This window comes from Chiloscyllium punctatum, chromosome 25, assembly GCF_047496795.1.
Source record: "Chiloscyllium punctatum isolate Juve2018m chromosome 25, sChiPun1.3, whole genome shotgun sequence".
NCBI lineage: Eukaryota > Metazoa > Chordata > Chondrichthyes > Orectolobiformes > Hemiscylliidae > Chiloscyllium > Chiloscyllium punctatum.
Window position 1 is genome coordinate 40404021 of NC_092763.1, and position 27303 is coordinate 40431323.

A 27303-nucleotide genomic window follows, 5' to 3' on the forward strand; every position below is an offset into this window, starting at 1 on the left:
ACCAGATTTTCTTGCACTTTTAATGACGTTACATTAATTTAAAAATAAATGTTATTCCTGAAAATAAACCATTTTAGCAGGATATGGAAACAGAACTGGAGTGATTTTCATTGATTACACGAATGAGTGGATATGAAATAGTGAGGCATAGATTAGGTGCAATGTAAAGACATTTGACAGCTGTCAGGAAGCAGGTAAAGTTTCATGTGATGTCTTGTTGGTAACCGACCACAGTTACATATACATGGAATAAACGTCTCTCTGATTCATGAAGGCACACGTGGGCAGATGAAGGAGCTAGCAGATGAACCTGAGTGCAGTCAGCTGTACTTAGACTGGTGGGATTTCTGTAAGCTATGTGAACCACAGAGTTTGCCTGCTCGTGGGTAAAGTAAGAAAAGCATATGATGTAGCAAACAGTGTCAGTCTCTTGTTTAGTGCAAGCATGACTGCGAGACAGACTGATGTTACTGACCTCCCCTGAGGTTGTCAGCAAGGAGATAGAGGCAAAAGCTGCAGTGATTTCGATTGCACAAGACAATGCTGTGCCAGCTGAGAAAGGTTTTGCTTTTAGTGCTGTCGCAGAATGTCAATGCTGCTGCCAAAGTAGCATTTATTGCCCATTGCTATACCATTTTTTTTCTGCAATCATACAGTGTAGCTCCTCAGTTCTGAGTGCAATTAAAAGTCAAGCATGTTGTTGCAAGTCTGGTGTCACAGACAGGGTAAGGTCAAAGTATTTTCCACTCAAAGTATGTCAGTGAATCAGTTGGGTTGCTATGACAATGGTGTGGTTTTATGAACATTTCTAGCACTAGATTTTATTTAAGTTAACTGAAATTAAAAATTCACAATCACTATAGATTAAAACTCATTTCTGCATTATTTGTCCAGGCCTCTGCATTACTATTTCATTAACATAACCAGTTTCTACCAAACAGTTGTTCAGGTACGAGGAAACAATTCTTTCAACTCTCTAGAGAAAAACACATGTACTGCTCTGAGAATAATGGAAGCTGTGATCCTGGTCCAATATACTGGTAGAAAGAGGTAAAAAAACCAAATTCTTGTACCGTGCTTGATATTCTCTTCATCCTTCCCATAATCCCTAACCAGAGCAGCATTGCTAGAAACAATTGCCATTGTGAATTCATAGTAATACCCTTTATGAATTCACAATATTCTATGTATAACCATTTTGCAAAGATATCCAAAGTTGCAAAAACAATCAGAGCAGATAAGGTTGCTCGAAATATTGCTTCCTGAAGTGTAGTGCACATATATTGAGTGTGGTATCAGAATTTGTTTAAAAACTAAAGTAGAAATAAAAATGACAATTTGTAAACATGATGTAAATAATTTTCCTCATGTCACCACTTAAGAGCTCCTAATTCTTGATGTAAAATTGCAGTGTGCAAAAGCTGCCCAGCAACACTGACAAAAATAATGGCTATTTCTCAAAATGATTAAAAGAAATGAATATAAACTCAAGTCTTGATGATTCGCATCTTAACATGGGCTGATAAATAAAATCTTATGATGAGATCTCATTGTAGATCAGTTGCAGTTGACTAGCCTTAAGTGGCATAATACTTGCATAAAAATGGTCAACCTTTTTAGAACATTAGAAAAAATTTAGAACATTAACACAAAACCAATTGTGTATAATAAAGACAATGCCTTAGGCTGATCTCTTGTTAGTGAACGGAACGGTAGTTACTTATGACAAAACTGAGCATACACCTGGAGAATGCAATGGGCTTACATTCACACACTTACCCATCATGTCAGTCAATGTCTCCCAAACCTCCTCCCAGTCATTCTTACCATTATGTGATAAATAGCAGCAATGCTATACATTTGTTTACTTGTACTCTGCAAATCTAGGTGGGAATTACACCTCACTGTAATTAATAGTAATTTTAAATCTATGGAGGGCCTCCAATGTAGAAAATGTCCAAGACCTTTTACAAGAACATAATCAAAAACAAAACTTGGTACAAAGCCAAAAAGTGACTTATTGGGAGAGATGAATAAAAGTTTGGTCAAAAGATAGATATCAAAAGAGCGTAAGGTCAAGGAATAGATTTCCAGAAGTCACTGCCTAGATAGCTAAAAGCACGGCCACCTATATTGCTCTGTAGTGAGTGAGTATACCCAAGAAGCCATAATCAGGGGATCAAATAGTTTGAGAAGTGGCAGGGAGGGGAGTGATGTTGGGTTGGGGTTGGTAGAAATAGTTCAGTTACGGTAGAAAATTAAGGTGGGAAAGGAATAGAAGGATGAGAATTTTAAAACTGGAAGTTATTTGGAGATCGAGAGCCAATGTAAGTTAGCCACCACAAAGTCAAGTCAATAGATGAATGGGGCCTGGTGATTGTTTGAATATAGACAGAAAAGCTTTGAAGGAACTGAAATTTATTGAGCATGACAGCCTGTCAGAAGAGAATTAAAATAGTTAAGTCTGAAGTTAACAAAAGTCATAGTTGAAGATTTCAGCACAATATAGGATAGAAGTGGAATTATTTGGTCTTTGTGATGTGTGGATGAGACACAAATTCTGGACTCAAATGGGACAATAATGTTGCAAACAGTCAACTTCAGCCTGGTGAAATAGCAGAACAGATGGATTAAGAGGTGAAGGGGCAGATCAAGAGTCAAAGTATGGAATTCAAGATAGCTGTATTTAGCTTGGAGAGAAAGGAGGACAGAAAATTGTCTGCCTACCATTTCATCAGTAAGAGTGGAGCTAGCCAAGTCAATACCATTTGATTGGAAAAAGAGGAATGGTGCTGGGAAGAGAAGTGAGGCAATAATTTCAAAGACTGAAGGGAGATGGAAAAGGATGAGAAAGCATAGTGCACCATGATTATGGCCACAAGGAAGTAATCAATCACTTTGTCGAAATAGTATTGTATGTATCTGAAAGGATTAATACTGAGGAGTGCCATAAGCACCACCCATTGCAATGATATCATATGGAACAATGCGCAAAACCACTTAGGAGATCTCGAAGGAGTGAAGACCTAACATCTGGTCATCCTCATTGTCTATCAAATCAATGTAACCTGTATATAATTGTTAATGTGCAATAAACTGTAACTGGATGACAAAAATACTCTAACTAGATAAGGAAGATTTTCCTCTATTACATGAGATTATGTTGCCAATATCTGAAAAGGATGGTGGTAGCAACCTTCATCATAAGCAGCAGTTCCTACAGTGTACTGAGCTGGCCATACAACATAGTGGGTAGTAGCATAGAATTGAATTGACTGCTTACATTTCAGTGGTGTGAGATCTTCAGACTTTAAGTAGCATATAACACACCACAGTCAGCAACAGGTAGGAACTGACGATTTAAAACTCTATAGAAGAAACCCTTATGACATACTTTCAACAAGAAAGAAGTAGGCCAAAGAATGGTAAAAGCATTTCAGACCTTATAAAGAATGTGATGTAATGGAGACCAATGGTCTCCCTGGAGGAGAATTGGTAAATCAAAAGCAAATAAAGGCTGCATTGTAGGGAGGTGGTTTGTGGGAATGGTGGGGAGTTGAGATCAGTGTATTGATCCAAGCTGAAAAAGCAGTAAGTTTAAAAAAGTTAATTAACAGTTCTGGTTATGCATTACTGCCATGTTAAGCCTGCATCACAAGGCACAGCTATAGAAATGTAAATATTTATCCAAGGTTTCAGATCAACTACACCAGGATCAGCAAAGATTCTTCATGACGGTAAACTAGTTGGTAAAATGTTTGCCTGCCTTAGCAACTACTACAGAACACCTCAGACAATCCTCTTAGGAGGCACAAGGATGTTGTTGTAACCTGTATCAAGAGAATGCAATGAGGATCAAGGATATGCTGATATTCATAGATGTCTTTTCCCACTACAATACATCCTTTCTAATCCTTATAACAGCCAATGCCTCAGCTATAGGCTTAGGAGCAATGTGTTTCTATGAACTACCAGATGGCAGTCACAAATCTCTCTATTATGCATCAGGAGCATTATCATGCAAAAAAACAGATATGCTGTGATTTAAGAGGGAACTTTCTTGGCTATATGGGATTGCATGAGATGTTCAGATTACATCCTTGGTCTGAAAATGGTCATAGAAATGGATTCCAAAGCTCCAATTTCTCTGCTGGATGAGAAGGAACTGGTAAAGATGCCTCTAGGAATACACAAAGATTCTGACTTTGTCATATGAGGTTTGCTTATGAAATAATGTAACTGCAAATAACAGCAGATGCTGTCTGCAGTGTTGGCTGACAACCGGACAAGGCATGATATTGAGTTTATTTATGAAACCAAGTCATCCACTCAGCCCATAGTGGTACAATGGTCAGCAAGCTGCAATCGACCTATTCAGATCCGATAGGAGCAGTTGAGGATCAGGGATGCCTTAATCTCTGTTGGTGCTATGCAGAAGGTTGACCAGATCAAAGATTGAACAGATTTACCATAAATCATACTTTTATCATCAGCAGCATTTTACAATTGTGGGTAACATACTAATACATGACAAGCAACTGACCATTCCAACTTCACTTCAAGCTTCACCAGAAACACATGGAGATCATAAAGTGCAGAGTCAGAGCTTGGTGTGTGATGTGGCTTGGTAGGATCTCCAAGGACTTTGAGGATCTAATGGTCAATTGCTACCTGTGTCAACCACAAATCAAAACAATGATGGCCATTGATATTAACACATTCTCTGCCAGACCATGGGAACTTACGGCACAGATGTGTTTGCCTGATAGAAGAGAACTGATCATTGTCATTGGTTATTTCTCCCAAAAGATAAAGTCTAAGTAGTTGGATACCATGACTATGAATGCGGTTCTCTGAGTCTTAGTGAGATATTTGCTAAAGACAGTATACCTGATATGGTCATTTTTGACAACGGGCCACCATTTGCTAATAAGTTTTACAGCCAATCTGCAGCCATTTCGGGATCTGAACATGCTGAGATACCCATAATTACATGGAAATCTCAAGATGGGATCAGATCTTGGAGAATACCAGATGCATTCACCCACTAACACTGAGTTGCTGATGGGAAGGAAGCGGAATTCTCAGCTCCTGGTCCTACCAAAAGTATCTATATTTACATTTAGAAGATTATCAAGATAGAGAGAACAAGGAGAACAGTCCTATTGGGTTCTCAGACCACCTTCTACAGTAGGTGCTACCATGTGAAACTGTTATTACATTGGTGTGGGAGTGGAGGGAAGCAACAAGTGTGGCTCAGGGATTTGAACAACAAAGATATGGTCATCCAAAAATCTACAGACCAACAAAGATTGCATATTGCTTGTCCAATCAAAGAGTTCCCAAACAGGAACCTTACATCATTACAAGTTAATTATCTACCACTGATCAATTGAGATGAATCCCCTGGGGAACTTGATTACACAAGGGAGCAACAGACTTTAGATAGGCAGGAAGAAAATCAAAGCAACGGTCTTCCACCAAGCAAATGACCAGTCTTGCAAGTCAGAAAATAATGCATCTCGGGAGAATAGTGAAAACTCCATATTGCTTGAATTTGTAATATCAGAGACTTGGTGAAGATGGAGTGCTGTAAATGCAATTTTAACACAAATATGTAATGTTAAATAAAAATTACGGGAGCTGTTGTATATGGTTCTGAAAAAGTAGGAGTGCCATAAGTATCTCCCATGCTAATTTGATATGAATTTGTGAGAATTTTAAATGAGTGAAATCTATCATCTGAGACTCTTTCAAAGCTTCAGCAACAGTACCTACCTTATCAGTATAACTTGTACATTGTTTCTATCATGAAGTAAGCTATATTTTGTTAACTATACAAGATTCTTCTAATCAAACCAGGAAGTAGATTTCCTGTCCACACAAGGCAGCAGAACAGAGTCTTGGCTCTTAGTGAAAAATGAAATCCGTGAACTCCTCATATTTATTGCTGGAGGTTAAGGATGAAGGGCTAGCAAAAGAGAAACGCAGGTTATCATTGCTCACAGGAGTGCACGAGAGATGATGAATAGTTTTTGCAGAGGCCATCAGGTTCCAATAGTGTGTTGCAGGCAGAAACAGAAATGAATGCCTCGATCTATACTATACTGTCTCTTGGTTGTGTGGGAACTGGTCTGTATTGGAAAATGATCAATGAGAGTGAGAGAGCACGCGCGCAAGTGTTTTACTGAAAGCATGAGTATCAAAGGCATTGGTGCAAAATTAATTGAGCTCAAATCTGAAAAATAAGGTGTCTAAAGTTACAACATTGGCATAAAGTGAGTGAGCTGCTGCACCTGACACTGGCCCACCCTCTGTATTATGGGGCTGTGAGAATTTTAGTGGGATCAGAAAGTCTTCATTAATGGACTTTGATAGTATTAACAATAGTCAACCATCATTAAAAAAAACACCCAATCTAGTACAGGCTTCTGTAATCTTTTTAAAACTTACTGATAAAATTTGCTTGTCCAGTGAAGATAGTGTACTGCAACTCATAGGAAACGATGCTGAATTCATCTTCTGAGGTCCAATGAACAGTAATTGTGTCATGAGATGCTGTGCAGAGCTCTTCTCGAATGCTTGGAGGATTCGGGGCTGCAAAAAGGATGTGGCAGATATTATTTCCATGAATGGCACTGTGAAAATACTTTCACCAAAATGGTATACATTTTTATTGTTGGATTTGTTATGAAAGGTTTACATAAAATATTAATTTATAACATCTGTACATACATATAGACATATATATTACCTACACAGAATGGTTTCAGACTTATTTTCAAAATATCTTTTAGTTCAGAGGATATTGGCTACAGCAGCAAAAATAGCGTATTCACAAAGAACATACCCTGCCAGACACAGGCAGAGATCCTGTGATGTTTTCAGAGAGCCATCATGTGATTCGGTTTATGGATGAAAAACTTATCACAAGGGAAACAGCCTCAGCACTATTTTTTCCCCTGAAACATCTATCATCAACATGTACGGGTTGAAAACTCAAGACCTTGCCATATTCTTACAGGAGAAATCTGAACTTATATCAGTGTCTCCAGGAAAAGATAATTTAGTCAATCAGAATTGATTCAAAAAGGAATGCTCCTTTGGAAAGTGGTTTCTGTTGCAGACAAGCATTTAGACAAATTGAGAGTAGGTTTTTAATCCAAAATTTAACCATTACTTGGGCCAAAGTACTTAAATTTTTTTGTAGCATTTTAAGTATTTTACACCCCCCCCCCCCTCCAATTTGGGAAGTTGTGTTCCAGGGTGTTATTGTCAAGTGGGGCAATTGGATAGATTTGCCAATTTTAAACTGCTTGCAAATAATTGAATCTTTCTGAGAGTAACTTCATTTGCAATAAACTAGCTTTTCATTTGTTTAAAAAATTGAATCTGGCTGACTTGTTTTTGATATGAAACAATACTGAACTTCATAATGTCTAAATTATATAATTGGCAAACATTGTTTAACTCCTTCAGTGACCACAGCAGCGAATGTAGTCAGTTCACTCCTCCTAGGTGGTTTGTAACAGATGTAACAGCGAAGAAAATAGAGTGGTCAATATTGAAGGAAAGGGAAGAGAGCTATAATTTCAAATATATAGCAGGTTAATGACTTTACTGAGGGTTGCAGCATTGCCATTGAAAGGAATGAGGTTAAGCTGAATAATGAATTATGTCTGAAATTACGTATTTCCTTCCTTACTGTGGTGTTACCTGATCTATTTCCATTTTTGTTTCCACATTGTGGCTCCTCTCTACCCTACTACTTAACCCTTCATATTTATCAACAACTATATTATTCATTTGATTTGATTTCTTTCAAAGTTAATTTTATATTGGTAAGAGTGGAAAAATAATTCTCTCTGACACCATCCATCATCACTTCCCTCCAGTTATATTCGTACCCATTAAAACTAAAACCTAAATTTTTCTTCACGTCGCCAAGTTTTGCAACCCAAACCTCGCTACCTTTGCCAGGTAATTGGGACAAGGGCTTAGGATATCAAAGTAAATAGTGAACTACATTTTTTTCTCTACAGTATAAATGGCACCTATAAATCAACAGAAATATCATGTCACTGTACGTAGCTTTGATGGATGAGAAACTTTGCTAAGGGGAAGATGGGGTGGATCTAGGTATGACAATGCATAGATCAGAATGCAAGAAACATCTGTTATCACTTTCAACTGTAGAAATAGTAATTCCAGTAACTGAGACATAACAGATAATAAATATAGAAGTTGTATACAAGAACAGGACATGCTAGAAATATCGAGCAGCCTTGTCTTCTCAAGAAGGGTTCTGCTTGAAACAGCAGCATATAAAAGGTACAGGTATTATGTACATTTGAAAGTATCGCAATTTTTTGAAAGTAACCAGCAGGTTTGCATTAATTGAGCACCTAAGATTAAGTTAATCTACTCTAAGATTAAAATACCAATAAAACAGAGCAGTAAACAAGCTGTGAGAATTTGAAAGATGGCTGAAACTGTGGGAGCTTCAATTTCATGAACGTAACATATTCATGAGTATAAAGAAAATATTCCCATGAAGTTGAATTACAGCAGGTTCAACTATGTTTTGTATCCAAAGGGGCACTCCAGTTTAAAGCTTATTCCAAGCCCTTAAGAGATAATCAACAGTATACTGTACATCCTGTTTTACCTAAATGCATGTCAACAGGGATTTTGAGAGAGTACTGGTTGATAGACACAAGCAGGTGATGTCATGTCATCTGGTGCCACCTGGTTAGCAGCTGAATTATCATACATCAAAGCTGGTTGAACTAAAAGCTTTAGACTGAGTCCCTCAGACCATTCCTACACTTACAGCTACAATAATCCCTTGTAATCTTGGTGCATGCCTTGGCTCATTGTCTGCAAAATTCACCAAAATGTTGTAATTCAGTTTCCAGATTTTATTCTGGATATAAACAGAAGTTACTGAGCTCAGCAGAGCGTGAAGTTGATTATGTCAGTAGCAAGTCAATGTGTAACTCCTTGATTGGAGTAATTCAGAGACTGAACTCAACTAAAATTGGTAAAGATTCAGCCATTAAGATTAGTTCCTGGTTTTTCTGATTATCTGAAAGCACAGCTGTCTCACTGTGCCAGGGACTAAGATTCCAGCCTTTGACAACTGTATGTGTAGAGTTTGCACATTCGTTCTGTGATTGCATGGGTTTCCTCCGGGTGCTCCAGTTTCCTTCCACAGTGCAAAGATTTGCAGGTTAGGTGGATTGGCCATGCAAAACTTCCAATAGTATCCTGGGATGTGCTAGCTAGGTGGATTAGCCATGGGAAATACAGGGTTTCAGGGATAGGGCGGTGGTGATGGTGTGGGAATGTGAGTGGCACGTCTTCGGAGGGTTGGTGTGGACTTGACGGTCAAAATGGCCTGCTTCTACGGTTTAGAGCTCCTATGATTCTATGGAGGAGCTGTATATTTATAATCATGAGGAAGTGTTTCCAACCCAAAGTGCTATCAAATATATTAGACAGCTTCTGCTGTGTCCTCAAATATGCCATAGCCATACTCCATGCACGTATATTTCAACTTACCCAAGTTGAAATTGCATGCATGTTTCAAATCTTCATATATGCAGATAAAAAGTTAAATCTCAACCTTTTTTCATCATTCTTTCACACCTCATTGATCTTTACTCTCATTTCTACCACCAGCTATTCACTCCATCTGCTCCCCATTCTGATAATGTGAAGCATTTAAGTAATTGAATTGAAAGTCAATGTTATGATGAGTCACTTTATAAGAAATGTTTGACGAATTGGGCTTTTGAACAAAACCAACATGCATTTCTGAAATAAATTCAACTCAAAATCCTTAAATGATGAAATGGAGGTGGTAGGTTTGAGGTGGCAAAGGATGTCAAAGCTTAAGGTTTAAGTCAACATGGATATCCTCTGAATGATCTATAGAGGGAAAAGGCATGGAGATAAAAGCTGCATCTCGTGTTTCAAAAGGTGGCAATATAGTAGGTAGCGTGCACTTAATTATGAAGTTGTGTCAGTGAATTCCTACCAGATATATTCCCAACTCTACCAGAAATAAATTCTGGGTGAGAAGGGGTATGGCCAACCTCCCTACCCAGCCATTAATTGAGACCTTTTAAAGATCAATTAAAGATCACCAATTAAAGATCACTTAGAGGCCTTAGCCCAACATTACAGAGTTTAACCCCAAAACCTTCCTGTGACTTAATTCCAGAGAAAGGTGTCTGTCTAGAGACCTACTACCAGAATATTCATAGGGTAATAACAAATGCCAAAGAAACTTTTCACCATTGTTCATACATTCTTACCAGTAAGATAGTCCAAGCTTTCAAGTAATTTCTTCTCCCTTGAAAAGTCCAAGGTAAAATTTTCAAAAGCTTCATTCAAGTTAATGTCTGGAATCAGAACTTGAGAAGATGCTGTTGCCATAGCAACCCTGCCAAAGCACAAGAGACATTAATTTTCAAGAATCAGAGAATAATCGAAGTAGTACTTTATTGTAAAAGAATTTTTAAAGTATTGGAAAACTTTAGGCCTCATTGTTCATTGTCATCAAGATTATTTTAAAACCGTTGAGGGATTAAAATATATTGTTTTCAATAGAATAAAAAAAACATTTGCTTCTCCCAACTCTTGAAGGTCAAACTTGTTTGGTTGGTAGCATTTTAGCACACACAAGCCAGATATGGAATGGAATTGAATTAGCACAGTGAGAAAAGGCAGAAAACTGCACATTATGGATTGGTCATTTTCAATATCTACACAAAATGAAGGAGCGATTAAAGATTAATAGAATACTAGAATGGAGAAGTAGAACAGTAGTCAGCATTAATTTCAGACGATGTAGAGAAAATTCAGAAAGATTGTTGGCTGCAAATGAACAGACCTTGAATGAAAATAGAAACTGCTAGAGAAACTCAGCAGGTCAGGCAGCACATGTGGAGAGAAAGCAGAGTTAATGTTTCTGGTCCAGTGACCTTTCTTCAGAATAGATTCAGACAGTTTTGGGTTTGAAGGGACAGGGGTGGGGAGTTAAATGGGAGGGAGAGGAAGGGGGGACACTAACTTTGGGGAGAGTGACCAAACAATGCAAAGCACTCCCACCAAAGATAGTGCTCAGCTCCTCTCCTCCCTGTATTTTTAAAAAAATTGAGAAAAAGGACATCCCACTCCCAACTGGCTGCTTATGTCAATCATGTTCAGGACTGAGAAGGGTAATATTGGGTTCTATCAATCTTTTACCAAGCTCAGCTAACCTTTAGTTTTTTTATCCACATATGGCGGATGGGCTGCTGATTCCAGCACCAACTCATCCTCCATATCAAGTGGAGAGCTCAGGAGTGGGTGAGAAGGTGGTGTTATTGAGCCTCTTCCCTATTTTATACCCAACTCCCACCACCGAAAACACAGAGTTAGGGTACATAATATCCAGCCCTCTGTCACAAACAAACATCCATCTATTGGACAGATGCAAAGGAAAGCAACACTACCGATTCCTAGTATGAAGTGGAGAACCATATCAAATATTACAGACTTCTGAGCTCTACACACCAGAAAAAAACTTCACTACAAGCCTTGAGTTATTTCAAGTAATAATGTCTACATAAAGTAACTCCAGTATTATTTCATAGTAAGCCATGAACTAGAAGTAGAGGTTTGAAACCAATCTTCGTCAATTGTAAATTTAAAGCTGGTGGTTCAAGTGATAAATATTTTGAACAGAATTCTGAACAAAGACCAAAAGGATTGTTCATATGTGCTGGATTGGAAGCACTGGGTACTGGAAGGATCAACTACAGTTGGCTGAAGGCCCTTTCTCAAACTTGAGATTTTCAAAAACATCATGTGACATTGCCAGTGATAAGAATATAATTATCTTCAATGAAAAATGTAATTGGTTCTGCTGGATACCAAGAAACATGGGATTGCTTTGCAAAAATCTTTGCAGTTGATGTTATGGAAACGTTTATAGTTACATAAACAATAGCAAGGTCTGGTCTTCTGTGATACTTAGTGCTAGAAGGCACTACTACTATTGCAATATTGTCCCTGAGTTACTGAGCTATTGTGTGCTGTCCTCCTGCATTAACTTTGCAGTCACAGACCACTGCCAGCAGAAATATAGGAATTAATGACAAAACCAAAAGATTAAAATTCTTGAAAATATATCATAATGTGGAATTACTTTTAAAAGGCATGTTCAACTTCTAACAGTCTACTTGAAAAATGTCCTTTACTGCACCCGTATTTCACAATGTGGCCTACAGATATTGTAGGAAATCTCCTGCATATGGAGTCTTTGGTGATGCAAATTTGCCATCTTGAATTGAGAAAATGTAATGAGAGTTCCTTTCTTTTGGTAGCTCAAAAGGAAACCGGGCACCATTATAAAACTGAACCATACAGTCAAAGCTGCATTAGCAGATCACGTCAAGGATAATGGAAGAGGCACAGTTGCTGGTTTCAATTCCTAAAACTAAGAAAGAAAATTCAGCCAGGCCAACCTTTCCTAAAATCAACGTCATGATTTTCAATTAAAATTGCACCCGAGTCAACTGGCAGGACAGAGTTCAGAAACTAAGAATTTTATGTGATAGTAGCATGTAAAGTTTGGTCTCTCGGACATGCCTTTGTCCAAATTATTTACTTGCCATAACCATTGATCCCTTATGAAAAATTAAACCAATTGATCACTTAAAGCCCAGAAAAACTTATATCTTCTCAAATCCTGACTGATACATTCTATAAAGTTGTTGAATTATATTATATGCCAAAAATAAAGTTTTATCATTAATTATTCACTTTAAAATAATAAAACAGAAGGAGCTAAATAATTCACAATCAACAGATTCATGGCTGCGCCTTGCACAATGTTGATCTGAGCTACATAAACCAAATGCTTAAGGATTAAGCTGATTTCAGCTGGGGTTGGATTAATAGACGAGTCATCAGCCTTAGGAGATGAGTTCAGTAAACCAGAGAAATTGTCTTTTACAATATATGGGTAGTCATGTTCTTCATGCTTAATACATAAATATAGACTGTCTGTTGAACCAGAGAATGACTAATATTCTCAGCAAGTCTGTCCCACCTTTCTGTTACATTTTTGGCTGTTTGTAAAAAGCGTGCATGATCATTCTCCTTCAGGCTGTGTTCTGCTTGACTGATGAGAGACCCTGACCGCTCCAAGCATTGCCGGCAATTTGCTATCTGCTGTGCTAGTTTTCTCAACTTCATAACCTTGATAAGGAACAGATAAAAAGAAAGATGATAAATAAACAAGGCTTAAAATTTGAACATGCAAACTTATTACTCATGGCGTTGAGCTGCTTTTGAAAAAGCCCATATCTTGCCATATCCAATCTTTTGTTTGATATGATTATAAACGATTGAAAGAATAAAAATGGGTTTAGTGTAAATTATAGGGTAAGATTCTTTGGCTAAGATTCTTTGGCCAATTCTTTGTGCTCAAGATTTTAAATCCATTAAAATAATTGAGTTGGAAAATGAGGTCAAAATAAATAAGGGCAGAAATAAAATTCCTTTCTCCCAATAGTGAAAAAGTAATCTATTTATTGATGTTTAGATTACAAATGCAATAATCAGTGTGAAACTAAGAATTCTTAAACATGGGGGAGTCCCAGGTTCAGTTTAGGTTCTATGCTAAATTAAGTTCTCAAAAGAATTGCCACAAAGTTAACTACAATTAGATTCAATGCTCTTAAACATGGAACAGGATAAAAGGAATTGATCATTGATATGCTAGATTGAGTTAATGCATGGATTTTCTGATGAAAGAAAATAGTTTGACTGTGATATCAGCCCTCAACTTCACATTTGGACAGCCTATTAACATGATTGCTGAGAATAAAAACAAAGGTACTGAAGATCTGTCAGTGGCAGTGTGCATATTATTTTAGAAGATGAAAGGAAAAATGGAGATGGGAAAGCTGAAAATTCCCCTCCAAGCATTGCAATACAAGGATTACATCTCTGAAGATATGGAATTGCTATAAAAAAGCAACTAATCAGTAAATCCCAGCTACACAGAAAGTAACACAAATATTTTGAACATAACTGAGGAAACCAAATCCTTGTCTGAGTAGTTCTTGTGTAGTGATGATTTTCAAATGCTGTATGTCTTAAAAAAAATGATGTCCAAGGACAACATAGTTAAAAATCACACAACACCAGGTTATAGTCCAACAGTTTTAATTGGAAGCACACTAGCTTTCGGAGCTAGTGTGCTTCCAATTAAACCTGTTGGACTATAACCTGGTGTTGTGAGATTTTTAACTTTGTACACTCCGGTCCAACACTGGCATCTCCAAATATGAGGACAACATAAGCATTGATTAACTGATCACTGCACTCAGGAGGGTGCTTTGGCAAGTCGAAGATAATTTTATGACAGCACTGAAGTAACTTTATTGCATTTAAACAACCCTTTTATATCGTGACTGGTTTTAATAAAAATCACTATAAAAATTTATTGCAGAATATCAGAATCCTGTTCAGAGTTCTTAAAATGTAAAACCAAGATTAGAATTGCATTGTATAGGAAAGTAAAAATGTCACTGCATGCTTCTCTGTTCAGCATCATTTGGCAGACCAACTCATTGGATTCTGGGTAGTACAAGACGGAGGATGGGAAAAATTTCTGGCTGTAAGAGCTGCTCTTTTTTTTGAGGTATTTTAGGTGTTGGAGAGAATTTCCTCAAATTCCAGGAGCAACAATTACTGTTTTATATGCTGTTGCATCGTTTTGGAACTTTGGGAAAAAAAAGTCAAAACATCAGCAGTTTTAAAAGAGTGAGCAGACATGGTGAGGACAGTGCAGGAGAGAGAGAGAGAGAGAGAGAGAGAGAGAGAGAGAGAGAGAGAGAGAGAGAGAGAGAGAGAACCTGCACAGTTACTGCCTTTGCTGTTTGAATTCGTGTATCGCTGGACATTGGAGTGCATCTGGGAAAATTAACAAACAGTGAAATTCACAACTAATCTTGGAGGAACTGCTGGGCGAAGTTCATAGCACAGAATCAGATAAGTTAATCGTTATTTTAAGTCTGTCCAAGAGAAAGGCTGCAGTAGTGAGTATAGTGGATTCTTTCTTGATTATATGTTTTTGGAGATAAGTTTCTTGATTAAACTTAAAATATAAGCCATAGCTATTAATTTAACCTGGTGCAGTGTTTTGTAGAGGAATAAGACGGTGTTATTTTCTGTAGACTGTGAAGGAGCAAAAATGGCCCTTGCAGTGATATGTACTTCTTGTTAGATGTGGGAGTTTAAAGAGAGTTTAAGGGTTACTGTGGATTATATCGGCCATAAATGCTGTAGGATGCAAATCTTATCAGATCGAGTGGATCAGTTGGAGAGACAAATAGAAGCGATGAGGAGTTTGCAACAGCAACAGTATGTGATGGATGGCAGTTATAGAAAGGGGGGAAAATCTCAGATGCAGTCACATAGATGGGTTAACTCCAGGAAGGGTAAGAGAGGTAGGCAGCTAGTGCAGGAGTCTTTTGTGGATATACCCATTTCAAACAGTTATGCTGTTTTGGAAAATGTAGGGGGTGATGGATTCTCAGGGGAACGTAGCACGAATAGCCAATTTTCTGGTATTGAGACTGGCTCTAATGCAACGAGGGGTACGTCTGCTTCCAAGAGATCAATTGTGCTAGGGGATTCTGTAGTCAGAGGTACAGACAGATGTCTCTGTGGCCAGCAGAGAAAAAGCAGAATGGTGTGTTGTTTCCCTGGTGCCAGGATCAAGGATGTCTCAGAGAGGGTGCAGAATGTTCTCACAGAGGAGAGGGGCCAGCAAGAGGTCATTGTCCACATTGGAACCAACGATATAGGAAGGGAAAAGGTTGAGATTCTGAAGGGAGACTACAGAGAGTTAGGCAGAAATTTAAAAAGGAAGTCCTCAAAGATAGTAATATCTGGATTACTCCCAGTGTTACGATCTCGTGAGGACAGGAATAGGAGGATAGAGCAGATGAATGCATGGCTGAGGAGCTGGTGTTTGGGAGAAGGATTCATATTTTTGGATCATTGGAACCTCTTTTGGGGTAGAAGTGAACTGTACAAGGAGGATGGATTGCACCTAATTTGGAAGGGGACTAATATACTGGCAGGGAGATTTGCTAGAACTGCTTGGGAGGATTTAAACTAGTAAGGTGGAGTGGTAGGACCCAGGGAGATAGTGAGGAAAGAGATCGAACTGAGACGGGTACAGCTGAGAACAGAAGTGAGTCAAACAGTCAGGGCAGGGAGGGACAAGGTAGGACTAATAAAATAAACTGCATTTATTTCAATGCAAGGGGCCTAACATGGAAGGCAGATTAACTCAGGGCATGGATAGGAACATGGGACTGGGATATCATAGCAATTACGGAAACATGGCTCAGGGATGGGCAGAACTGGCAGCTTAATGTTCCAGGATACAAATGCTACAGGAAGGATAGAAAGGGAGGCAAGAGAGGAGGAGGAGGGGGAATGGCATTTTTGATAAGGGATAGCATTACAGCTGTGCTGAGGGAAGATATTCCTGGAAATACTTCCAGGGAAGTTATTTGGGTGGAACTGAGAAATAAGAAAGGGATGATCACCTTATTGGGATTGTATTATAGACCCCCCAATAGTCAGAGGGAAATTGAGAAACAAAATTGCAAGGAGATCTCAGCTATCTGTAAGAATACTAGGGTAGTTATGGTAGGGGATTTTAACTTTCCAAACATCAACTGGGACTGTCATAGTGTTAAAGGTTTAGATGGAGAGGAATTTGTTAAGTGTGTACAAGACAATTTTCTGATTCAATATGTGGATGTACCTACTAGAGAAGGTGCAAAACTTCCCTACTCTTGGGAAATAAGGCAGGGCAGGTGACTGAGGTGTCAGTGGGGGAGCACTTTGAGGCCAGCGACCATAAGTTCTATTTGTTTTAAAATAGTGATGGAAAAGGATAGACCAGATCCAAAAGTTGAAGTTCTAAATTGGAGAAAGGCCAATTTTGACGGTATTAGGCAAGAACTTTCAAAAACTGACTGGAGGCAGATGCTCGCAGGTAAAGGGATGGCTGGAAAATGGGAAGCCTTCAGAAATGAGATAACAAGAATCCAGAGAAAGTATATTTCTGTCAGGGTGAAAGGGAAGGCTGGTAGATATAGGGAATGCTGGATGACTAAAGAAATTGAGGGTTTGGTTAAGAAAAGGAAGGAAGCATATATCAGGTATAGACAGGATAGATCGAGTGAATCTTTAGAAGAGTATAAAGGAAATAGGAGTATACTTAAGAGGGAAATCAGGAGGGCAAAACGGGGACATGAGATAGCTTTGGCAAATAGAATTAAGGAGAATGCAAAGGGATTTTACAAATATGTTAAGGACAAAAGGGTAACAAGGGAGAGAATAGGGCCCATCAAAGATCAGCAAGGCGGCCTTTGTGTGGAGCCACAGAAAATGGTGGAGATACTAAATGAATATCTTGCATCAATATTTACTGTGGAAAAGGATATGGAAGATATAGACTGTAGGGAAATAGATGTTGACATCTTGCAAAATGTCCAGATTACAGAGGAGGAAGTGCTGAATGTCTTGAAATGGGTAAAGGTGGATAAATCCCCAGGGCCTGGTCAGGTGTACCCGAGAACTCTGTTGGAAGCTAGAGAAGTGATTGCTGGGCCTCTTGCTGAGATATTTGTATCATTGATAGTCAAAGGTGAGGTGCCGGAAGACTGGAGGTGGGCAAATGTGGTGCTATTGTTTAAGAAGGGCAGTAAAGACAAGCCAGGGAACGGATGTACATGTATTTGGAAAGGCAAGGACTGATTAGAGATAGTCAACATGGCTTTGCGCATGGGAAATCTTGTCTCACAAACTTGACTGAATTTTTTGAAGAAGTAACAAAGAAGATTGATGAGGGCAGAGTAGTAGAGGTGATCTATATGGACTTCGGTAAGGCGTTCGACAAGGTTCCCCATGGGAGACTGATTAGCAAGGTTAGATCTCATGGAATACAGGGAGAACTAGCCATTTGGGTACAGAACTGGCTCAAAGGTAGAAGACAGAGGGTGGTGGTGGAGGGTTGTTTTTAGAACTGGAGGCCTGTGACCAGTGGAGTGCCACAAGGATCGGTGCTGGGCCCTCTACTATTTGTCATTTACATAAATGATTTGGATGCGAGCTTAAGAGGTACAGTTAGTAAGTTTGCAGATAACACCAAAATTGGAGGTGTAGTGGACAGCAAAGAGGGTTACCTCAGATTACAACAGGATCTAGACTAGAGGGCCAATGGGCTGAGAAGTGGCAGATGGAGTTTAATTCAGATAAATGTGAGGTGCTGCATTTTGGGAAAGCAAATCTTAGCAGGATTTATTCACTTAATGGTAAGGTCCTAGGGAGTGTTGCTGAACAAAGAGACCTTGGAGTGCAGGTTCATAGCTCTTTGAAAGTGGAGTCGCAGGTAGATAGGATAGTTTGGTATGCTTATGTTTATTGGTCAGAGTATTGAGTACAGGAGTTGGGAGGTCATGTTGTGGCTGTACAGGACATTGATTAGGCCACTGTTGGAATATTGTATGCAATTCTGGTCTCCTTCCTATCGGAAAGATGTTGTGAAACTTGAAAGAGTTCAGAAAAGATTTACAAGGATGTTGCCAGGGTTGGAGGATGTAAGGTACAGGGAGAGGCTGAACAGGCTGGGGCTGTTTTCTCTGGAGCGTTGGAGGCTGAGGGGTGACCTTATGGAGGTTTACAAAATTATGAGGAGCATGGATAGGATAAATAGGCAAAGTCTTTTCCCTGGGGTTGGGGAGTCCAGAACTAGAGGGCATAGGTTTAGAGTGAGAGGGGAAAGATATAAAAGACTTTTTACGCAGAGGGTAGTAAGTGTATGGAATGAGCTGTCAGAGGAAGTAGTGGAGGCTGGTACAATTGCAACATTTAAGCGGTATTTGGATGTGTATATGAGTAAGAAGGGTTTGGAGGGATATGGGTCAGGTGCTGGCAGGTGGGACTAGATTGGGTTGGGATATCTGGTCGGCATGGACGGGTTGGACCGAAGGGTCTGTTTCCATGCTGTACATCTCTATGACTCTATAATGAGGAATGTAGCAAGGGCTGGACATTGGCTCATTGGTTAGCACTGCTACCTCACAGTGCCAGGAACACAGGTGTGATTCTAGCCTCAGGTGATCATATATGTGGAGTATGTACCATCTTCCAGAGTCTGCTCTGAGAGCTCTGGTTTCCTCCCACAGTCCAAAAATGAATTAGCCACACTAAAGTGGCCATAGGGTCCAGGGATGTGCAGATGAGATGGATTAGCTGTGGTAAAATGCAAGGTGATAGTGTAGGAGGATGAGTCTGAGTGGATGTTTTTCAGAGGGTCAGTGTGAACCTGATGGGCTGAATGGCCTACTTCCACACTAGACATTCTATGAAGTCAGTGCTTATTTGTATTTGTGTGACCATAACGGGGTGGGGTAGGAGGGAAGCAGTGGAGAGGGGGTCTCATTATTTCCTCTCCACCTGATAGTCCGGACCTAACATAACTCGAAATTCAACATGGACAAAATCACTTCTTTTCTGCTCTATTTTCCAACTATCTCCCCTGATCATCTGATTAAAACGTGGCTATAGTCAGTATCTGTCCTGTAGTGATTAGAGGTTATAAGCAGCTTTTCTCAATACCCAGCACTCAACAGCACAGTTGTGAGGGAACAATTTATATTGTCATCATGGTGGACCCCGGATTTCCATGAACATAATTCATCTATTATACAACAGCAAAAAAACTGTATAAATTCTGAAGACTCCCTTTGTAAAAATTGAACTTAATTGACACGCGTAGTAATCAGTGTTGAACTGAAATGTGACTTCTCAATATTTTAGCTATATTTATACACATGATGCTTAGTAGATTTCAGGGTAATCCTAGTATGAAGTTCAGGATCACAGACCCTCATACTTTCAGATGAAAATATGTGGTCCAACATTTTCCAATAAAAGTGATTTTTAATTATGACTTTTTTTTGCTTGGATCTTGAAGCATCCTGAAATATATATTGAATTGGGCATCAAGCACAGCTTATGTATCACATTTATTCTGCTTGGATCAACTTTGATTATTTCAATCTATCAAACAACCTCTACACACTCAAACATATTGAATACTCATTCCATTGAGCAGCAGGGAGTAGGAGAAGGATGATAGTGGTGTAAAGGAGTCATTTGAAATGGTAAATATTAGCTGCAAAAATATTGTTAATGTTTGAGTAGAATGCGGCAGCCTATCTTTAAATTTAACTGTACCACAATTGGAACTTTTGAATCTAAATCCATTGGGAACAAGGATCGAAAAAACTTCAAAATGCTTATAATGGAATCTTCTAAGACAGAGCCAAAGAAAATAAAAGGGAAAGTTTCTGCAGCAGAAGAGCAAACTCAATAACCGAGATGCTTTTAAAGCTGAAACCTTACATCACTGATTAAAAAGGGAACCTTGCGAAATTACAATTTAAATTTGGAAGCCTTGTTGTCAGAAGCTCTTCATAAACAGTGTACAACTTATTAAAAATTATTTAATGGGATGTGGACATTGCTTATTGCTTTTATTGCTTATTTGTAGTTGCCTTTGAGAGGGGTATTGGTGAGCTGTCTTCTGGAAATATTTGTTGTAGATATATTGACAATGTTGTTAGAGAGGGGTAGTGCCAGGAATTTGACCCAACATCTCTAAAGGAACAGCAACATTTTTCTCAGTTAGAATGATGTGACTTGGAGGGGAAGTTACAGGTTGTGATGTTGCCACGCAGCTGCTGACCTTGTCCTTCTAGATGATTGGAGTCATGGGTTTGTCCAAGGCAGGAGGAGAAAGTGAGGACTGCAGATGTTGCCCATCAGAGTCAAAAGGTGTGGTGCTGGAAAAGCACAGCCAGTCAGGTAGCATCCGAGGACCAGGACAGTCTACGTTTCAAGCATAATCTCTTTGCTCCCGATGAAGAGCTTACACTTGAAATGTCAACTCTCTTGCTCCTCGGATGCTGCCTGACTGGCTGTGCTTTTCCAGTACCACACTGCTTGTGTAAGGCATCCTTGGTGAATTTCTGCAGTGTCTTGTAAATGGTGTATGCTACAACAGAGCATTAGTGGTGGAAGAAATAAATTTTTGTGGATGCAGGTATAAAGAGGATAGATCAAGTGAATCCACATAAGAGTATAAAGGCAGTCAGAGTATACTTAAGAGGGAAATCAGGAGAGCAAAAACGGCACGAGATAGATTTGGCAAATAGAGTTAAGGAGAATCCAAAGCGTTTTTACAAATACATTAAGGACAAAAGGATAACTAGGGAGACAATAGGGCACCTCAAAGATCAGCAAGGCTGCCTTTGTGTGTAGCCGCAGAGATGAAGGAGATATTAAACGAGTATTTTGCATCAGTATTTACTGTGGAAAAGGACATGGGAGATATAGAATGTAGGGAAATAGATGGTGACATCTTGAAAAAAATGTCCATATTACAGAGGAGGAAGTGCTGGATGTCTTGAACCGCATAAAGGTGGAAAAATCCTCAGGACCTGATCAGGTGTATCCAAGAATTCTGTGGGAAGCTGGGGGAGTGATTGCTGGGCCTCTTGCTGAGATATTTGTATCATTGATAGTCACAGGTGAGGTGCTGGAAGACTGGAGGTTTTTTAACGTGACGCCACTGTTTAAGAAGGGTGGTAAGGACAAGCCAGGGAATATAGACTGGTGAGACTGACCGGTGGGCAAGTTGTTGGGGGGAATCCTGAGGAATAGGATGTACATGTATTTGGAAAGGCAAGGACTGATTAGGGATAATCAACATGGCTTTGTGAGTGGGAAATCATGTCTCACAAACTTGATTGAGTTTTTTGAGGAAGTAACGAAGAGGATTGATGAAGGCAGAGTAGTAGATGTGATCTATATAGACTTCAGTGAGGCATTCAACAAGGTTCCCCATGGAAAACTGCTTAGCAAGGTTAGATCTCATGGAATACAGGAAGAACTAGTCATTTGGATGCAGAACTGGCTCAAAGGTAGACGACAGAGGGTGGTGGTGGAGGGTTGCTTTTCAGACTGGAGGCCTGTGACCAGTGGAGAGCTACAACGATCGGTGCTGGGTCCTCTGCTTTTCATCATTTACATAAATGATTCGGATGCGAGTAAAAGAGGTATAGTTAGTAAGTTTTCAGATGACACCAAAATTGGGGGTTTAGTGGACAGCAAAGAAGATTACCTCGGATTACAACAGGATCTGGAGCAGATGGGCCAATGGGCTGAGAAGTGGCAGATGGAGTTTAATTCAGATAAATGAGAGGTGCTGCATTTTGGGAAAGTAAATCTTAGCAGGACTTATACACTTAATGGTAAGGTCCTAGGGAGTGTTGCTGAACAAAGATCTTGGAGTGCAGATTCATAGCTCCTTGAAAGTGGAGTCGCAGGTAGATAGGATAGTGAAGAAGGCGTTTGGTCTGTTTGCCTTTATTGGTCAGAATATTGAGTACAGGAGTTGGGAGGTCATGTTGCGGCTGTACAGGACATTGGTTAGGCCACTGTTGGAATATTGCTTGCATTTATGGTCTCCTTCCTATCGGAAAGATGTTGTGAAACTTGAAAGGGTTCAGAAAAGATTTACAAGGGTGTTGCCAGGATTGGAGGATTTAAGCTATCAGGAGAGGCTGAAGAGGCTGGGGCTGTTTTCCCTGGAGCATTGGAGGCTGAGGGGTGACCTTATAGAGGTTTACAAAACTATGAGGGGCATAGATAGGATAAATAGACAAAGTCTTTTCAATGGGGTAGGGGAGTTCAGAACTAGAGCGCATAGGTTTAGGGTGAGAGGGGAAAAAAGAAAGAGACCTAAAGAGGAAACTTTTTCACACAGAGGGTGGAATGAGCTGCCAGAGGAAGTGGTGAGACTGGTACAATTGCAACATTTAATAGGCATTTGGATGTGTATGTGAGTAGGAAGGGTTTGGAGGGATATGGGCTGGGTGCTGGCATGTGGGACGAGATTGGGTTGGGATATCTGGACGGCATGGACGGGTCGGACTGAAGGGTCTGTTTCCAGGCTGTACATCTCTATGACTCAGTGCTAATGAAGCAGGCTGCTTTGTCCCAAGTATTGTCAAGCTTCTTGAGTGTTGTTGGAGCTGCACTTATCAAGGCAAGTGAGCAGTATTTCATCACACCCCTGACTTGTGCTTTGTAGATGGTAGACAAGCTTTGTGGAGTTAGGAGACTAGTTACTTGTTGCAGAATTCCTAGCCTCTGACTTTCTTTTGTAGTCACTGCATCTAAATGACTAGTCCAGTTCAGTTTCTGGTCAACGGTAATCCCAAGACTGTGATAGTAGGGTATTCAATGATGGCAATTCCATTGAATGTTAACGGACTATAGTTAGATTCTTTCAGTGGAGATGGTCAATGCCTGCCACCCATCAACCCACACCTGAGTATTGTCTAGGATTTTCTGCATTTGGACACAGACTGCTTCAGCATCAGAGGAGCCATGAATGGTGCTGAACATTGTGAAATTTGCACATTGAACGTCCCCACTTCTGATTTTATGATGAAGGGAAGGAAATGAACGAAGCAGCTGAAAGATGGTTGGGCCTGAGGAACTCCTGCAGAGATGTCCTGGAGTTGGGACGATGGACCTCGAACAATAACAAAAATCTTCCTTTTACCTAGTTATGACTCCAATCAGAGGAGATTTTTACCCCAATTATCATTAGCTCTTGTTTTATTTGGCATTTGATATCACATTCGGGAAAATGTGGTTTTGATATCAAGAGCAGTCACTTGTATCTCATCTCTGGAATTCACCCCTTTTGTCCGGATTTGAACCAAGGCTGAAATGAGATCAGGAGCTGAGTGATCCTAGTGGAAACTGAGCACAGTGAGTAAGTAGATTATTGTTGAGCAATAATAGCACTGTTGACAACCCTTTCCGTCTCTTTACTGATGATTGAAAGTGGATTGATGGGGCAATAATTGGTCACATTGGATTTATTTTCTCTTTTGTATACAACACATACCTGAGCAGTTTTCCACATTGTCAGGTAGATGCCAGTGCAACTTGGCCAGGGGCATAACGGCTGAATCATATCAAATTGTAGAAATATAATTTTATGCTCTGCAAGCATGGGCCGATCGAGAAAAATCAGCGCTCTACTCACGGAGTGCCATGTTATTTGATATAAGCCACCTGTCATTGGGACATATGGCCTACATATCTGACAAATATCACATTATGCAGTAGGCAAAACATCTTTTTGGCTTGACAGAAGCATCCTAATCGTGGAAAAATCCACTCATGGGTTCACTACAAAGAAGCAGCATAAGATGGCTAGCATCATCTGTTGTTCAAATTCAAGACACCTTCCCCTTTCAGGATAATGTGTGGTAGGTCATTGCACACAGCCAAAATTAGTGAATTAGGCCCTTTCATGAGATTGTGTGATATTCATTTAGTGATGATTTGATCAGAATAGATATTATCATACGGGATAGTTTTAATGTGCCTTATCTCATGGCTTCTAGTTGGCTACGGCTTTATGCAGGAGGTTACCAATAAGATCAACTTATAGTTAGTGTAGCTGTAGGAATTCAAATGTGTATTGAATCGGTGAACTTCTAATACTTTTGGCAGTTATTAGTAGAAACTCACTGGCAGATTTCTCAACTAATACATTTAGATAGGGAGCTTGCTTGATTGGTCTACTTCAATAATACATTTGAGCAGTTGATGGATTTTATTAAGCTGATATATGGCTTCTTTGATTATGTGGGCCCAGACATCACATTTCTACATGTTGGCCTGTATTAAATCCAACCTTGTCTATTCTTGGAAATAACACCTAGAATATTCATCCAAAGACCAATGCAATTTAGTGGTGCCTTTGACAGTAAACAAGAGAGTTGCAGCTTTCCAATACCTTGTGAAAGCCTCCAGTAGAATTTGAAGCTGGGAGGAATAACCACAGAAAGTCAACCCATGCCCTTGCTTTCTAACACTTTCTTCTGCAATCTCTAATACCCAGCCCCACCCCTAAATTCATCCGAGTCCAGGTAACACCAATGATTTCTGGTGAAGCCACTGGATTGGTAAAGGTAGCAGTACAATTGGTACATTTCTGATGAAGAACTAGAGTTTCCCAAGTCTAATCAAATTACTGGCCTCGTTTGCAAAGTAGGCTTCTTGAACTTTGAGCGAAAATTCGTCCAGCAGGAAGTCATTCATAACGTAGTCAGCAGGATTCAAACCTACGTGGGGAAACCCCAGTGGATTTCTAATCCATCGCCTTAACCACTCAGCCATGACTACAGGCTAGCAGTACAATTGGCAATGGAGGCTTCCAGCCTTTGATTGGCTGTAGTCTCAATGGGTAGGAATTCTAACCTCAGGGTCTTCGATCCTGGGGGTAGCCTATCACATGCCTGACAAGCACTTCATTCAGTCAGATCCTACTTTCAGAAGTAACACAAGTTCTTTATGGGTTCTGTAACTGATAGACTAGACTTGCAACAGTTACACTGAATTCTGCCCATTTTCTTCAAAATAAGTTAAGACATAAAAAGTCTTATTTGTGAGATATACTTATCACGTATTGAAGAGCATGATTTTCAGCAGTTCTTTAGAGGATTTGAAAGATAAGAATTAAAGCAGAAAGTGTCAATTTTCTGGTTGAGTTCATTACTTGAGCTAGTTGTTAATACATTGAGCTTACAGTGTTTCACTGTGAACCACAGAAAGGAGATTGATTACAACAGCCTGGATTTTGCTTGACTGTATTTAAAAACAAATCTTAATAGAAACACCTACCTTTCCCTCTTTGATTTTCACAGCAATGATCTGCTTCCTTTGCCTAATAATGTCCATCAGCTCATCACATTCCTCTTTTAGTTTGTTCTCTTGTATTGCAGTGTTTACCTGTTAGTAAATACAATCAATGGAACAGTCATCTATTCTTATCAAGACCACTGACTCTCAAGCTGCTTTTTCCAGTTTTTGTGCAAATATATTTGATATTGATAACTTCTTTGCTTTGTCTACATTCACTAATGATGTTAATGCATGGAGTTTGAATATACTGCTTTCCCTCGAGTGTGGATAGGATTCAGCTCCAATAACACTCAAGGAGCTCAACATTACTTGAGTTAAAAATCATACAACGTCAGGTTATAGTCCAACAGGTTTATTTGGAAGTACAAGCTTTCAGAGTGCTGCACCTTCATCTGGTAGCTATTGGGGCAGGATCATAGGACACAGAATTTATAGTAAAAGATCAAAGTGTCATACAGCTCATGCGATGTATTGAACAAACCTAGATTGCTGTTAAGTCTTTAATCACTTAGAATGGGGTTGCATGTTTCAATTCATTAACATGTAAATCCCAGAACTTCTCTCACGTCACAGTCCCGAGATAACTTAAGGTTTTATAACAAAGGTGACAACTCAGCTCAGACAATACATTAAAGATGTGGGGTTAGAGTCGGTCTATATCCCAACTTTGAGTCAGACTGTTTCTATTTCCAAAGTAGGAATTGATAAAATGTCACATGGACTGACTGCCTACAGACTGTGTGCTTTTTGAACAAAATAGAATACAGCTGCAAAATACAAATCTGCATGCAAGTCTATGGGGTGAATTCACATTTGCAGATAAATTTGATTTTGTTCAACAAGTGCACAGTCAGTCCATGTGACATTTTATCAATTCTTACTTTGGAAATATAACCAGTCCAACTCAAGGTTGAAATATAGACAGACTAACCTCTCAGCTTCCTACAGCTACCTGGACCACACCTTTTCCCACCCTGCCTCCTGTAAAAATGCTTTTCCTTATTCCCAATTCCTCTGCCTCCACTGCATTTGCTCCCAGGAGGTCCATTTCCACCAGAGAACATCCCAGATGGCTTCCTTCTTCAAAGACCACAAATTCCCTTCTCATGTGGTCAACAATGCCTTCCAGTGCATCTCATCCACTTCCTGCACCTCCACCCTTCAACCCCACTCCTCCAACTGCAACAAGGTCAGAACTCCCATGGTCCTCACCTTCCACACCATCGATCTTCACCATTTCTGCCACCTACAAACAGACCCCAAAGATATATTTCCCTTCCCAACCCTATCTGCATTTCAGAGAGAGCATTTCCTCCACCACTCCCTTATCAGGTCCACGCCCCCCCCCCCCCCACCAACCCTCCCTCCCCTCCCGGCACCTTTTCCTGCCATCACAAGTAGTGCAAAACCTGCACTCAC

At 39.6% G+C, this 27303-nt stretch overlaps 1 protein-coding gene and 1 non-coding gene across 7 annotated transcripts in view; both read right to left on the reverse strand.

Moving 5' to 3' along the window:
• The window catches only part of LOC140495881 (probable E3 ubiquitin-protein ligase MID2), a 389997-nt gene that overhangs the window by 12457 nt on the left and 350237 nt on the right, over window positions 1-27303 (reverse strand). For all 6 annotated transcript variants that reach the window (XM_072595110.1, XM_072595112.1, XM_072595107.1 and 3 more), the window contains 4 exons: window positions 25864-25971; window positions 13106-13254; window positions 10323-10450; window positions 6454-6597 (listed from right to left, as the gene is read on the reverse strand). In XM_072595110.1, coding sequence (XP_072451211.1) covers window positions 6454-6597; window positions 10323-10450; window positions 13106-13254; window positions 25864-25971 — 529 coding nt within the window. The remainder of the gene's footprint in view (window positions 1-6453; window positions 6598-10322; window positions 10451-13105; window positions 13255-25863; window positions 25972-27303) is intronic.
• Window positions 25284-25365, reverse strand: trnas-aga (transfer RNA serine (anticodon AGA)). Its single transcript has one exon. It is a non-coding gene; the product is annotated as a tRNA-Ser (tRNA).